We start from the raw sequence: 15,625 nt of genomic DNA, 5'->3' as shown, positions 1-15,625 counted from the left end.
CTTCTGTACTGGTCAAATGGAGCGATGGATGTCGAGCATCTGTTACGTAGTGTGTGTTCTGTGACGTCCATACGGTTCACTTGGCATCCCACTCTGTGAGTTGAAGACAAACCACAGGGTGATTGATAGAGCCAGCCCAATTTTGATTGAAATAAAAAGGTCAACAAAGGAAAAGACGCCCATAGTCTCTCAAGACACACAGTTTCCCTGCTGTATTCCAACTATACGGCTGAATTGCTGTGTGACCTCGGGAAGCGGGTTAACCTTTCTGATCCTCAATTTCTTGATGTGAAATGGGAGTAATAATCACGGTTCCTTCCTCCTAGGCCTGTGGAGGGGATTACAGGAGCTAATGTAGGCAGAACATTCGCCTCCTTGCCCCACACATAGTTAGTGGGACCCATGTCTTTGTTTCTTCTTTACCCCTTTGGCTGCCAGCTATCCTGACCCTCATGAAGACACTTGGGGCTCCCTGGCTTGCCAGCTCCTCCCTGCGTGCCAAACCTGCTGCATTTCGGGAAGCTCACCCCTGACTGCAAAGTAGTTCTTCAACCTCCAAGTGATTCAAGGCTTTTCTGGCCAGCGGCCATCGACGTGTGGGGGTCGAGTGGATTTGTAGAATAGCCACTGAGGATTTGAGTCAGAGGGAAGTACAATAGAGTTACATCTTGAAGCACATGGAAATCATCTGTTTTTCTGAAGCAGACCAGGTTTCTAAACCTAAGTGCTGCCAGCGTTTTTGTTGTTGTTATTCACAATTTAAAACAGATTTGATGTCAAATCAAGCTGAATACTTATTCACATACATAGGTGGAAACACTATAATTACAAAGATCAACCCATTCGTTTATAAACTGAGAATGTCAGTGGTTTTGACCCTTTGGCCATTTGTATTTTTAGTTTTTTTTTTTCAACACTGAGTTAAAAAAAAATCAAATCACTTTAGACTTAAGAAGAATTGCAGAAATAATACAGAAAGTTCCTGGGTGCCCCCTCACTTAGCTTCCTGTAATGGTAACATCTCACATAACCATAGGACATTGGTTTAAAACCAAGCAGTAACCCCACTCCAGTGTAGACCTTTCAGGTTCCCCCAGTTTTTCCCACTAAGGTCCTCTCGCTGTTCTAGGATCCAGTCCAGGATCCCACATTGCACTCCGTTGTCCTGTCTCCTCCCACCTGTGACAGTTTCCTAGGTATTTCCTTGTCTTTCATGACCTTGACACTTTCAAAGAGGACTGATTTGTTATTTTGTAGAATGCCTCTCAATTTGAGATTATCTGATATTTTCTCCAGTCCTACCTTTTTAGTTGACTGTTGCACATATGCTTCATTGCCCAGGCTGGGGATCCAGTGACAAATGGGGAGGTTCGAAGGCCTAATAAATTAGCGACTTATTTCTGAGACTAGCCTGGCTGGGTGTTATAGACCTAGATCCTGGAGGTTAAGAGTATGGGGACCCGAGTTCCATTACCTGCTTGCTCTGTGACCTTGTGAGTGTCACGTGACCTCTCTGTGCCTTAATGTATTCACCTACAAAGTGAGAATAATATGGAACTGACTTCTTAGGGTATGGGGTGAAGATTAAGTGAGTTAAAGCACAAAGTGCATAGAGTGGTGCCTTGTATGTAGTAATCACTCAGCCTATCTTAGCCGTTACCGCTGCTGTATCCTCCGCACTCCCGTCCCACGAAGTCGAGGTCAGGATGTCACTTCTGAGATCTGCACGTGGAGGTGTGGCTCCGACCAGAGTTGATGAGTATGCAGCACAGCGCTGGGGTTTGGGGATACAGTCCTCACGTCCCATCTAGAAAAACCATATCCAGCAGAGGGCTGAATCTCGGCTGCCAGGACCAAGTTCAGTCTCCAGAGCCTCCTGGCTACGTGCTTATTGCATGCAGACCCCTCTTCTGTCCTCTGCTTTTCTTTTCCTTTGGTTCGGCATTCTCCCGGGCCCCCCCCCCCCCCCCCGCCGGCGCCCTGTGTTCCCTGTGTCCCTCTCAGTTGGTATGAGGCCGTGAGGCATGATGGTTGCACACCCAGCTTCTCAAGAAGGACTGGCTGGGTTTGATTCCCATCCCTAGCACTTAAAAATGTACTTAGATCTCTGTGCTTGATTGATTGGTTGATTGATGGTCTCTGAAAGGAGCTGATGCTAGTAATACCGTCAAGGTGACAGGCTTTATTCTCTGTGAGTCACCACTGTAAATGTGACCCCTGTTGTTTTATTTAATCCCCATCACAGCAGTGTGGCATAACTATTAGCCCGATCCCATTTTATAGATGAGGAAACCGAGAAACAGAAAGTTTAAATAACTTGCCCAAGATCACAGAGCCAAGATGTGGAGCGGTCGAGATTCAAACCCAACCTGGCTCTGGAGCCCCATGGGGTCTCAGAGGGTTTCTGCGAGGGTTAAATAAGATAATCTATATAAAGCACTTAGCAAAGTGCCTGGCTTAGAGTTAATGCTCAGTAAACTTTAGCTATTATTAATCCCATGATCTGATTTCTGTTTCTGTGGCTTGTGGTTTACGTGATTCTGGGATGCGGCTTCTAAGTGTTTGCTCACTGACTCAGCACTCTGCACTTTGGGCAATGGGCACCTTGCTCAGTTCCCAGACCAGAGTACCCCTGCCCGTGCTGTGCTGCGTTGGCCCTACAGCCCCCCGCCTAGCAGATGGGGTCACTCCCAGCCCTCCACCTTGATACAGCTCAGCCTGCAGTCCTCCGTCTGTTTCTGATCTGCTCAGTTCCTGGTGCTTTCACTTTTCTTCCACTCAGTTTCACCTTGCATCTCCAACCTTGGCTTTTGCTTCTCTGTCGCTGGTTTCGGGCTTCTTCCCCTAGCCCGCAGCCTGGCCTCATGCCTGCCCCGGACCGGCCGCTTCCTGTCCCCGTGCTGGGTCCCTGGGATTTGTCGTGTGGCCCAGTCTGGGGCAGGTCCTCGTGACTGGCATCCCCACTAGGTCTGCCCGACTCAACAAGGGGCTCACTCCTATTATGGAAGTAGCAGCACTTGGCCGTGGGCCTTGAAGTCTGAAAGAAGGCATTCAAGGAGAAAAGACGTGCAGAAGGACAGCTGCAGGAGGGACAAGGCAGGAGGTGGCCAGCATTTTGTTCCCTGGTCCCGGGAAGCCCTTTACCTCCTTCCGTGGCTGGAGGCCCCTCGTGTTCCCCTAAGCTCTGTGCCGGTCACCATCTGTAAGAGGAGGCCTTCCCTATGCCCTAGACACAGCTTAGGTCCCGCGTCAGTGGTTCCTGCTGCTTCTGAAGGTCACAGGCTTGGATCTCTGAGCAGGCGGTAAGGCAGGCGGGCATCCTAGGCGGAGTCCCCGTGCCCCGCCACACTGCCTGGGCTTTCCTCCCAAACCACCGTGCGCTAAATGAACTCAGGCACGTTGCTGAAATCCTCCGTGCCTCAGTTTCTTCGTCCGCATGATGGAGACACTAAGGGCACCTCCCTCACACAGTGGAGCCTGAGACTCTGATGGTTACCTGAGCGTCTTTCATTTAGCAGAAGCTGAGCACATGAATGTCGCTCGCTGTCCTTCTGAGAGCCGGGCAAAGAATTTAAGGAGGATTAGTGACGCCTCAGGCATCACCACAAATGGCGCTTACCCCACAGACCTTACAGGAGGGCACAGAGTTTTCCTCTGCAAAGATTTTGAGGCATCATTGGCATATTCTCTAATGTGGCGGTGCTAAGAAAAACAAAGCCGCAGGTTCACATTCCGCCTCTCGGGGCCAGGCAACCTCGCATTGCTTCACAGATGCGGGCTCTAACCCGGTAGCCACTGGCCACCTCAAGGTGGCCGTATGAGAAGGGCTGGGGAGGGAGGGAGACCGAGCCACTGGTAACCGAGGACCACAGTAGATGCTCGTCCAGGTCAGTAGGAGAGGGGTACGTGTGAATCGTGGCCACGTTGGTGTCATATCCAGGTGGTGGGGGGAGGCCATAGACAGGAGGCAAATGAAATGGTAGGAAGCAAGGAAATGGGACCCCTTGCGGAGGCGTCAGTGGTAAGAGAGGTTTAGTTACTTTGCCAGAGTTGCCCAGCGGCACTGGGCGCAGCAGGACGCAAGCCTGTATCGGACCGGCTACGGTCTGTGCTGTTAATAACGAAACCGTACTGCGGTCAGGATCCAGGCGCATGATACAGCTTTATTCCAGGTGTGAGGTTGATGTCCTGATGAAATGAGAGATGATTTCAGGGGGCACAGGGGACGATTGGGGGTGCACCGATGACAGATTAACATCGCATCATATGGTGAGACGGTCATTTCCTTTTCGGATTCTTCAGTCTGGTTATGACAAGGTTAAAACAGGTGCGGCTGGGTTTTGCTGCTGCCCTGAAACCTTTCAACCTCCCTTGAAAACAGAGAGAGGGCAGGGGCGCCTCCGTGGCTCGGTCAGTTGAGTGTCCAACTCTTGGTTTCAACTTGGTTCGTGATCTAGTGGTTCACGGGATCAAGCCCCGTGTTGGGCTCCCGGTTGATGGCGCAGAGCCTGCTTGGGATTGTCTCTGCCCCTCCTCTGCTCTCTTTCCCTGCCCCTAGCCCCTCATTCTCTCTCTCTCCCATTTTCAAAATAAATCATCTAAAACAACAACAACAGAGGACAGGCAGCAGAAGCCTCAGCGAGTGGGACCTAGCTGAAAGTCAACAAAAATGTTTATTGTCACGTTGGTTTGCACACCCCCTTCTATTCATCAGTGGTACTGGTTTTCCATTGATAGTAGTGTAAAAATGCCTCTCAGGGTGCCTGCATTTAGGGACAAAGAATTGGTGAGTGTTAGGCACTATTAAGTACGTAATAGCAGAGATGGCATTCAGTTATGGCAAAAATAGTGATGTTGCCACTGTGGGTGACTCAAGCCTGTGAAACGCTGTGACAGACCGTGAGTAGTTTTCAGCCTGATGCCTAGCACGTGGTGCATATTCAGTAAATGTCAAGGACAGAGGGATGGGAGAATGCACCTCTCTTCTTCCGACCCACGAGAAGGAGAAAGGAAAGGAGCCGTTTGTAACCTGGATGAGACAGTCTTTCCCTTGAGAGTTCGGGTCTGAATTTAGCTTGTTCTCAGGGCTGACGGGTCAAGTAGGGGAGGGAGAAAAACGGCGGCTCCAGATGGCGGAAGGGACTTCCCCCAACGTCTCCCGGCCAGTGTGGCTAATGCTTTCATTTATCTCCAGGCCAGCATCCTCATCTTCGGTCTCTTTTTCCCCAAAGAGCCACCGGCCCTGAACTGGTCTGGGTGGTAAAACCCAGGCAGCTCTGGGTCCAGTCTACCAGTGTCTGGGTGCTCACCAATTCCCAGCCCTGCACAAGGCGCCATGAGGGAAAGGGAAGACAATAGTCATCTACAAGTTCAAGGAGACAGGGCTGGGCTGTATGATTTTGCCCTTAGACAAATGTAATTTGGAAAGTATATAGCCCAGCTCTCCTACAATAGAGTCAGTGAGAAAGGTCCCCTGGAAGTAACAAGCCCTGTATCGGTCAGCTTTCACCAGGTCATGCTTCTGTAACAACAAGCCCCAGATCTCTGTGGCTTACAGCTACGACGTTTGTTTCTTGTTTCTGTTACATTCTGGTTGCAGGACACCGGTACTATCCTCCATGGGGGACCCGAGCTAAAGAAACAGCCCCCCCCCCCCCCCGGGGCCATGCCTCTCTCGTAGCAGAGAGAGGAAAAGGGCAATGACAGAACTATGCGAAGGTTCCCGATGCTTCTTCCGGGAGGGATCCTATGCTACTTCTATTCTGTGTTGGTCTGGGTTCCTAGGGGAAGGTTCTAGGTCAAGGATTCCAACACGAGTAGCGTATTTAGGAGGTGCACGAAACACCTGGTAGGTAAGTGGGGAAAGTGGAAGGCAGCCAAGAGAGGGTGAGTTATCGAGTCTGCTAGCAATGAAGGCAACTCCCACTTAATCCTGTGGGGAAATCCTCAGAGACGGAACAAGCTACATGATCAGAGTTGTCCTCTTGAGGAACAAGGGAGCTGGTGTATCCACACATTCAAAACTGCCCGGGAGTGGCTGAGGGCTACTCCCAGCGGGTTGAGTTCCCCAGCCCTTCTGGCCTGCGTGGGGGCAGAGTCACCTCCCCACTTCTGAGAAAGCCCTCAGTCAAAGAGACGCAGACCCTGGCAGGCGGAAGGTGGCTGGAGTGCACTGTACTGAGAAGGCAAGGAAGGTGGGCAGGGCACCCAGAGCATCCGGAACAGGACCTCGTGCTATCGGCCAAAGGCAGCCGTGAGGCACGGCGTGTCTTTAGGGATAGGGGAGGTATACTCTTCCTGCAGAGGTGCTGCAAATATTTGGGGACCAAAACACACGTTGCTGCGGGTCCTGAGCCCTGAGTATAAAGGCAGTAAACTCTTTGGTCAGCCTTGTGGGTGCGGCTTAACTGAGAGCTACCGGGTAGACCAGGGGCTCAACCTCAGCACCATTGACATCTTGGGCTGGATAATTCTTTGCCAGGGAGGGGCTGTCCCTGTGCATCGTTGGGCATTTAGCAGCGTGGTGGCCTGTACCCACGAGCGGGTGGGTGGCCTGTTCCCACAATTCCCTGTGGGAGTTGCTAATTCCCAACGAATTGAAATAAATTGTAGGTGCCTGGTCTAATGGAGGTTGCTCCCCGTCTAATGGGGGACTCTGTGTTGGAAATATGTAAAGGAAACAGAAATAGTTTAGGAGTGGGAAGCATCCATTGTGTTGAGGGCTGGGGATGGTCAAGAGAGACTGTATAGAGGCAGAGATAGCTGGGTAAGGTTTTGAAGGATGAAGAGGAGTCTTCCAGAGAAGTGGTCCCCACACGCAGAGGTTAGCTAGAGGCTTTGATGATTGTAGTGAATGCTATAATAGCTAACTGGAGATGCTGACCACAGGGCCTTCTCACAGTCAGAAAGACCGGATTTCAGGACTGTAGTTAAACCAGCTTTACCATGTGCTCAATCATGTATAAGGAGCAGTTCCAAGAGCTTGGGGGGGCTCTTAGAGGAGGTGCCTGAATGGCACATATACGGCTTCCCCTCAGAGGAACCAGAGATGCCTTTGCTCTGTTATTTTGGTCAAGAAAGAAGTCCAATTATTACTACAGTCTCCCTCAGTTTCATTTCCTGTCCCGGCCGTTGTGATGTTCGTAGCATAGCATTGTGCAAAGAAAACTGGATATGCCTTCATCATTTCACCTCTTTACCTCCGTTTTTATACCAGTTAAATGGGGACCATCAGGTTCTCTCTCTTGCCAGCCTCACAGTCTGACACTAACCAGGCAATGAAATTACATAGCATCACTCATGAGTTCAGATGGATCTGGTTTCAATCCTGCTCTGCCGTCCACCGGGTCTGGACTTCTCTGACTCCATTTTCTCAGTGTCCCATCTGTAAAATGGGCATCATACCCACCTTATGGGATTGTCTGGAGGACTAACCTGTGCTCTGTCTGCAAGCTCTCAACCCTGCCCCTGGCAGTAAGAATAAATGATAGTCATTACCATAAATATTATAAAATAGATTGAATTTGCATGATAGCTAACTTGTATTGAGTGCGTGTTATGCCTCAGGCACCATTGGACATAGGGGTCTGAATGTATTAACCCACAGGTACAACAGCTATTGTGATTAGCTCCATTTTACCTATGAAGAAACTGAGGCACAGAGTGATTATGCAGTCAGTGAGTGGTACTCAAATGCCAGCAGACTGTCCGAACAAGTAATTGCCTCGCTGAATTGTTTTGTGCTTAACATTTCCCCATAACTTTTTGAAAAGAAATCAAGGGCTTAGCTATAGGGTTCCTCTTACCAGATTATTAGAGCCAGTGCAGCCACCACTGGGTAAATGAACTTTTCTCCCTGTTGGCCGAAGGTCCTTAACACATTTACAGAATATTAATAAGAAGATGGTGAGCAGAGATTTATTTTTAACCACAGTATCTGAATTTGCTTCTCAGCCCGAGTCTACTTGGGTGAATGATGAATCGCCCCAACGTGACCCCTTCCAGAAGTCTGTGAGAGCGACACAAAGGGGAACTTTCAGCTGCTTAGCTGCCCCCCCTCCCCCTGCAGCTCCCACCGGTGTCCCCCCCACCCCTCCCCGGGCTATTGAAAGGAAATGCTGAGACGTTGTTTGTCAGCCTCCTGGACACCAGCTCCAGAACAGCAGGTGGTTTGTCTCCTCTCCCTTTGGATCAGGGACACATATGGTGTTCTTGGTGTCAGAGGGAGCAGAATCTCTGCCAAGAGCTGCTTTGAAATCCAGCCTCCGTGTGCAGAGTGGCAGCGATGGTAACCAGCGCAGGGCCCCAGTGTCTCGGGGACACTCCATCTGCCTGTGCCCTGTTGCTTGCTAAGCTCTCATGCCCAAGAGCCTCTCTTTGCAGGAAGAGCAAATAGAACTCAGAACTTGGGGAGGGTGCGGACGAGCCGCCTGCTGCGTGAAGGTCTGCATCTGGGTCCCATCCTAGGGGCTCCCCGGAGGAGGAGTCAGGGAACAAAAGATGCCGACGCTCCTCGGGTTCGAGCCACTTTCTGCATGCGGACGCCATGCCTGGAGTTTCTCCCGTCTCCGGCTCAGGCCCTGGTGCCAGTCCTTGCCGGCCACATGTCGTGGGACAACTTGTTTTCCCTCTCCCTGCCTCGTCTGGAAGGTGGAGATAATAATTCCATGCAGAGGGTTGCTGGAAGCTTTCAGCCCAAAGCCCCTGGCTCGCAGAGTACCCTGAGTGTTAGTTCTTCTGTGGGTCGCTTTGAGCTTTGAGATGGACCCTGGGGGAGCTGGCATCCTAAGGCCCCACCGCTGGGAGGGATCATTAGGCACCCTCTGGTTCTGATTCCCGAACAGTATTTGAAACTCTCCGATGAGCCCCTATTTTACAAATAACAAAAACTCTTGGCAGCCCAGAAAAAGAGGCTTCTGTAGCAGCTTTGCTCTCATTAGCTGTGTCCTGGGCTCCAGCTGGGCCCCCTTCCTCGCTGCCAGGGCTCAGCCTGCTGCCTGCCTCCCCCTCGGCCGTCCACGGGTCTCCGGCAACCTCAGAACATTCTGAGGCAGAATGGGAGCGCTGCTCGGGCTGTGCACGACTAATTGATCAGCCGGTTGTCTTTCTCTTCACGACGCCCCAAAGACGGTTGTGCCCTCTCCATGCCTCACCCGTGCCCACCCCTGCCTTCTCCGCTTCTCCTCCTTCCTCACACGTTCATGCCCCTACAGACGTCGTAACCGCCTCCAGGGAGAGGCAGGGTAGTACGGTGGTCATGGGTGCTGGCTCAGGGCCCGACTTTGAGGGTTTGAATCCCCGCTCTGCCAGTGAACTGCTGTGCGAACGTGGGCAGGTTACCCAGCCTCTCTGTGTCTTCTGGCCTTAGAGATGGGAATAACAGTAGTGCCTACCCATTGGGGTTGTTGAAGGAGTTAGACAAGGCCAACACATGCATAGCCCTCCGAGTGGGCCCAGAACATAGTGAGTCTTCCATGAAGGTTCGCTGTGATAAATGTCGCCAAGGGAGGATTAGATGTGGCAACTAGAAGGACTTCAGTAGTAGTCAAGCTACCGAGGAGAGCTGAGACCTTGCTATGGATATGCCACGGATTCTACTGGCAACTCTCAATAGCAAAGCTGTTCAAAGGACATTGAGGGCTCCTAAAGGCAGTGGCTGTTTTGCCCAAGAAATATCTGTGCAATGAATCAATAAATAATAATTAATCATGATAAATAATAATGATGATAATCAATAATAATAGTTACTGTGCGTTGCATGCTGTTGCATGTACGTTGACTGATTTAATTTTCAATTTTTGTAACAATCCTGTGAGATATTATCATTACTATTATTTAAAAAAATTTTTTTAATGTTTATTTTTATTTTTGACAGAGACAGAGAGAGCATGAGCGGGGGGAGGGGCAGAGAGAGAGGGAGACACAGAATCCGAAGCAGGCTCCAGGCTCTGAGCTGTCAGCACAGAGTCTGATGCGGGGCCCGAACTCACGAACTGTGAGATCGTGACCTGAGCCGAAGTCGGACGCGCAACCGACTGAGACACCCAGGTGCCCCTCGTTACTATTATTATGCCTCTTGACGAACGGGATATTTGAGGCCCCGAGTTGTTAAGTCATCTACCCAGAATCACACATGAGTGCTGGAAGTGGGCTTAAAGTCTCAGGTGGAGCTCCCAAGATGCCCTCTGCCTGCTGCATACTTATCTATGGCGGCGATTAGGAACCAAATAGAATATCAGTCCTTTTCCAGATGCAGTCGTGCTTGCGAAGATTTCAGATTGGGATTGAAATGGCCCCGAACTGGGCCATAAACAGCTTGTGAAAGAGCCACGGATGTGGGGAAGGGTGTACGTAGCGGATCAGGACTTCAGGGTGCGGGGCTCCCGCAAAGGCCCAGTTATGGGGGGCTCCACGTCCGATTATCTGCAAAGCACGTGGAGGTCTCCCGTCTGGCGTGGGTGAGGGGCCAGCTAGCCCCCTGGTCCCTTCCCCACCTGCCATCTATCCCAGTTGAGAACTGAGGTTCCATTCTCTATACTAAACTCCAGCCAGAATACTAACCCAAGGCTGCCTGCATCCTACTAAATCTTTTGACTGAAAGCCTTTACTATTTCTCTACAAAAATAAGTCCAACTTACAGCATTGGTTCGGGGCTCTCTCGGTGTTTATATAGCAGATCACTGCTTCCCAGAGTGTGTTCCTTGGACCACCGAATCTATGCCACGTCTATAGTTTTTATGTAAGAGAAATAAAACGCACGAAAAGTAAAGCGTGTTCTGGGGCTCCAGGGACTTTGCGTAAGGCTTGGTCGAAAACGTTTCTTTCCTACTGAACTTCTCAAAGCCTTGATACACCAACAGACTTCGTGAGTCTTCAAGGATGAGCAGCTCTTTCCAATCTTATTTGACCCCTTGACCTTTATACCAAGGGACACGTGGGGGGATTAGTGTCCTGAGGGACACATTCTGAGAATTGGCGCTATAGTCCACGGATGCCGTTGAAGGTGACTTGGAGACTGGTGTTCGCATCTATCTGAAAACAATAAGTTGACCTTTGATTTTACATTTCATTAGAAAACAAAACAGAGTCCATGAATAAATTAAGCTAAAGAACATGTAGAATTTAAGTACAGAGAAAGGATTGGAAGCCTGGAACATCTCCGGACCTTAAAAGGAGTGGGCCCCTTTCATTTTACACTGGCGGTTAGAAGTTAAAGACACAGTACTTTGATGAGTCTGGATTAAATGTCAGGGAGCGAGGCTACAGGGATGAAGTGGTTAATGACCACGGATGGCTGCAAGGCTGGATGAGGGAGGAAGGGGGTAAGTGCGGAGGGAGAATCATCTGGGCTCAGGGCCCTCCTGGCGATCTGCTGGGAGAGCCACATGGAAATTGCCCAAACCTGGCGAGGAACAGCTGTAGTCCTTGCTTAAGGAGAGGAAAGGGCCATCAAAGGGCTAAGATGATCCTGAGAGGCCTTTCACTTGCATAATTACACAACATTCAAACAAACACTTAGCGACCTTGAGCTCTCCAGCCAAATGACGGCGGTCAATAGGACAGTCGGTTACTTCTTTGACATCAGAACGCTGGTTAGGTAAACTTTAAAGCACCCGACAGATTTTCCTCTGAGGTACAGCAGGACCGTGATGGAAGAGAGAGCTCACTGCAGTGCTAGGTGGCCAGTGCATTCCTGGAGACGAGAAGATGGTCAGGTCAGAAACCTTGGGTAGGGTGGGGGTGGACAGTGAGGGGGGATGAGAAGGAGGTAATCACTATATTCCTGGAGAAAAAGGAGAAATGGAAAGGTGGAACAGCAGGTTATTATAAAATACTTATTAGAGCCTCCTTTGGTATGGAACTTGGCAAAGAGACTTGCTTTTCCCACGGGCTGAAGTAATGTGAGCTTCCTCCCGTGAACTAGGTTCTCTCTAGACATGTAGTTTCAGAGAAAGGAGGAGTAAAAATTGGGAAGTGTAATCTGCTCATCAGAGAAATCATTGGCTCTGAAATGACTCAGGATGGTGAATAAAATGTGCAGGTCCTGGAACCCTAGGCACATGGTACACTTCTCGATGAATAGGTGTTGAATGACTCAGTGAATGAATAGATGATATTTGTATCTTTCCATATAGGACCCCCCCCCCCCCTTTTAAATGCTGGTTTAAATGACCCATTGATAAGATGGTTAGTCATGAGCTGGCAAAGTTGTATCTTTTACCAAAATCATCATCTGTGATTGCATCTTGAAGAACTTAAGCACCCAAAAGTAGGAGACATCATACCTACTGGCTTTGTCTTCTGCATTCAACCTCAGACTCTTTCTAGAGGTTCTCACGTTCCTGTCTTCAGCAATCACTGCTGAAGAAATTGGTCCAGATAAAAATCCATGAATCCCAGCTCCGCCATTTACGTGTTGTGTGAAACTATTTCCATTTGCAAGTTACGGAATCATGTGAGGGACTTCATTAAGTTCGCCTTGTCAACCAGTTAATCCTGCTGCAAAAGCTCTTGGGTCCACATATTCAAAGGCAAAAGTGTAAGTGATACGGTGCTGTTACCTGTACTTGGTGTGGTGGGAAAGCCAGCAGGCTTGGTTTCCGTGGTGGAAAGACACTTTCTGATATTGCTAAGCACGTAAGGTATTTTGTTCAATGTTCTACCCCGCCATCCTTTTAAGTGTTTCTTCTTGCAACACAGAGTGTAGGTGTTACAAAGACCACCAGATACATTTGCTGTTTCTCCCTTTCAAGTTATTGCTTTCTTTTTTCCCTCCAGAAGTGGAAAGAAAATGGCTGATGATCATTCAGCCCTTTGATGCCTATCTATCGAATGTTCACTAGATTTGGGGAACAGGTTTCGTGTTTATCAGAATTGGGACCATATTCAAACATCCTATCCTTTGAAGTGTTGATTTCTGTTTTCAGAAGCCCAAAAAGATGATTTTAAAAAGTAGTAAGTCCAATGAAGTAGACGCTGCTGACAGCAGTCATTCGGGAAATCACAAAGTGTGGGAAAGTTAGATTTTGAGGGTGGGCTTTCTACATGTGCTTGGCACTGTGGCTGATCCGAAGCTGGGAAAACCCAATGCTTTTCCTTTGTTACAATAGTGTAAATGACTTAGCCTGTTCACATTTTGGCCCATTTCTCCTCACTGTTTAAAACGACTTCCTTGAAGTTCATTTGTTTATAGTTTTGTTTACAGGCTGTTCATATTACGATTATGAAAGTTCTATATGCTCATGGCAGAGAATTGCTAAAATATTTAAAAGGATAAATAAGGGGGAAAATGTCAGTCTGTGAACCAGAGGTCGGCACTCTTGCAATGTGTCTCCTTGTGGTCATAATCTACGACCATATGTATTAGAGATCATGCTGTATTCCTTTCCTCTTATGTCTGCTTCTGATGCTGCCAATCCCTCCTTTGTTAAAGAAAAGGGAACTTAAAATTCTTTTCCTATGAGTTCTTATTCTAAACTCCCTTCTTAGGTCCACTATGACATGGTGCGGGCCATGTGTGGGACCTGCTTTATGCCCAGCTTCATAGAAAGGCACTAGGTTGCCATGTGGGAATATGGATAAGAAATTACGTCTCTTGATATCTCCGTTCTACTTTACCACTGCTGTGGCATCATTTGCTTAACCTTTGCCATGACTGAACTGGGTCGTTTCCAATTTCTGTGTTTTATAAGGAGTGCTACAATTGGCCATCTGTGTCTGAATTGCATTTATTTTTTCTGGGAGATTGTTCCATGTACCATATTCCCAAGATCGGATTACGAGGTCTGTGAATATAAAGGTTTAAAATATTTGTTACCTGTTTCCAGAATTACTAAATCCAAATTAATACAGCCACCCATGCCCGCCCTTTTTGGTGGTGGTGTTTACCAAGGATTATTGAAAGGAACTTGTGATCATCTGAGATGAGAATCTGTCATTTTTCTTCTAGCTTTGTGTTCGAGACTCAGATTTACTCATGAAGCACAAAACCGTTGAGATTCTTATTGTGTTCCTAACTGGAGATTTAATATTGGGGGGCAAAAAAAGGCCCAATCCTGCCCTCTTTGGGGGTGCAGTCTAGTGGGGGACGGTGGACATTGATCTATGACACAGATCAGTAGGGGAATTAGACTTGGTCTAGATAGGTCAGGGAGGCTTCCTGGAGGAAGCAATGTTTGAGCTAAGATCAGAACAAGCAGGAGACTGTGAGGGAAGAAGAAGGTGGGACACAGCCCCTGTGCATTTGGAGGAACAAGTGGGGTGGCAAGCCTCTGCTAAAGAGAGAGGTCCGGGCGGCTTCATCTGCTCCCACCAGAAGGTTTTCTTTCTTTCTTTCTTTTTTTTTTTAAGTTTATTTATTTATTTTGAGAGAGAGGGAAAAAGCACAGGTCGGGGAGGGCAGAGAGAGAGGGAGAGAGAGAGAACCCCAAGCAGGCTCTGCATTGTCAGCACAGAGCCCAATGCGGGGCTCGAACCCACGAACTATGAGATCATGACCTGAGCCAAAGCCAGACGCTTAACCGACTGAGCCACCCAGGCACCCTTTCCACCAGAAGGTTCTAGGACAGCTGCTTTTACTCCATTGTAAATCACCCTTGGTTGTAAGCTATACAAACAATTTAATAATAGTTTTTTTTTAAGTAAAAAGAGAAACACCATGTATCCCAATTACAGAAATTTTAAAACGTTTTTTTAAAAAAAGTGTATATATATCTTAGAACCAAGGAAACAAAGTATCTAAATTCGAGTGTCCAGAAATTTCACAAATTCTCCAGCTCAGCCAATGATCCTATTGTCCTTTGTGGTTTAAGTGAAACCACCTGAAAGCCCCATCTCCCATGCAGGGGGCCTGGGAGACTCTCTTCCCATTCCGGGGATGCCTGGAAGCGAACGTTTCTCCAAGGCACCTCCATTTGGAGGGAGAATATTCTCCACAACATCACACACTGCTCAGGCTGCTCTCCACCCCCCTCCCTTGCTCCTGGGGAGCTGTTTTGATCCCCTGCTGCCCTAAGTTCCACTGCCTAAAGACGGCAGATGCTGCAGGCGTAGCCGACTTTATTGAAGGTCTGAGCCTCAAGGGAGGTGGCGGGGTGTGTGTGTGTGTGTGTGTGTGTGTGTGTGTGTGTGTGTACCGCAGAACAAGATAGCAAGTGGAGTGCAGTGGAGCCTTGGGCATTTCTGTACCGCCGAGTTTCTTCAAGATGGGCTCAGAGTTTCAAAACCCAGCTCTGCCACTTGCTATATCACTGTGGACAGCTCACTTGACTTTGGGTGCCTCAATTTCTTCCCCCGTCGAACGGAGAGGAGAGTAGTACCTACCTGACGGGGTTGTGGAGGGTCTAGAGGACAGCGCTTGCTTGGAAGGATACCCGCAGTAAGTGCTTTGTAAATGTGAGCTATCATTACCATCGACATTATTATTACTGCTATTATTAGTGCTGTTAGTATTATTGAAGTTCCCTTGGCCACTCCTCCCAGCTGGGATAGTCTTCATTGGCCCCGGTTTCCTTCCATGGCCTCCCCTCTGTACTGATAGGGCCTCTTGCTCTCTGCTCCAAAGCTTCCCTTCCTTCCTCTGCCACCCCCCAAATTCCCATTTATTTCTCCTGCAGTGCAGTTTACC

General features: G+C 48.9%; 1 protein-coding gene across 3 annotated transcripts in view; it reads left to right on the top strand.

The window, feature by feature from the left end:
• SLC1A2 (solute carrier family 1 member 2) overlaps nucleotides 1–15,625 on the top strand; it is a 138,125-nt gene that overhangs the window by 37,725 nt on the left and 84,775 nt on the right. Inside the window, exon 1 of one of the 3 annotated variants that reach the window (XM_030332763.1) lies at nucleotides 11,643–11,714. The exons of the other annotated variants lie outside the window; for them this stretch is intronic. Coding sequence (XP_030188623.1) covers nucleotides 11,707–11,714 — 8 coding nt within the window. The 5' untranslated portion in view covers nucleotides 11,643–11,706. Of the gene's footprint in view, nucleotides 1–11,642; nucleotides 11,715–15,625 lie in introns of those variants that run through there. 3 annotated transcript variants of the gene reach the window in all.

Source organism: Lynx canadensis, chromosome D1, assembly GCF_007474595.2.
Source record: "Lynx canadensis isolate LIC74 chromosome D1, mLynCan4.pri.v2, whole genome shotgun sequence".
In the NCBI taxonomy this organism is placed as follows: Eukaryota; Metazoa; Chordata; class Mammalia; order Carnivora; family Felidae; genus Lynx; species Lynx canadensis.
Note: the sequence above shows the minus strand (reverse complement) of the source record. Positions and strands in the feature narration are given on the sequence as shown.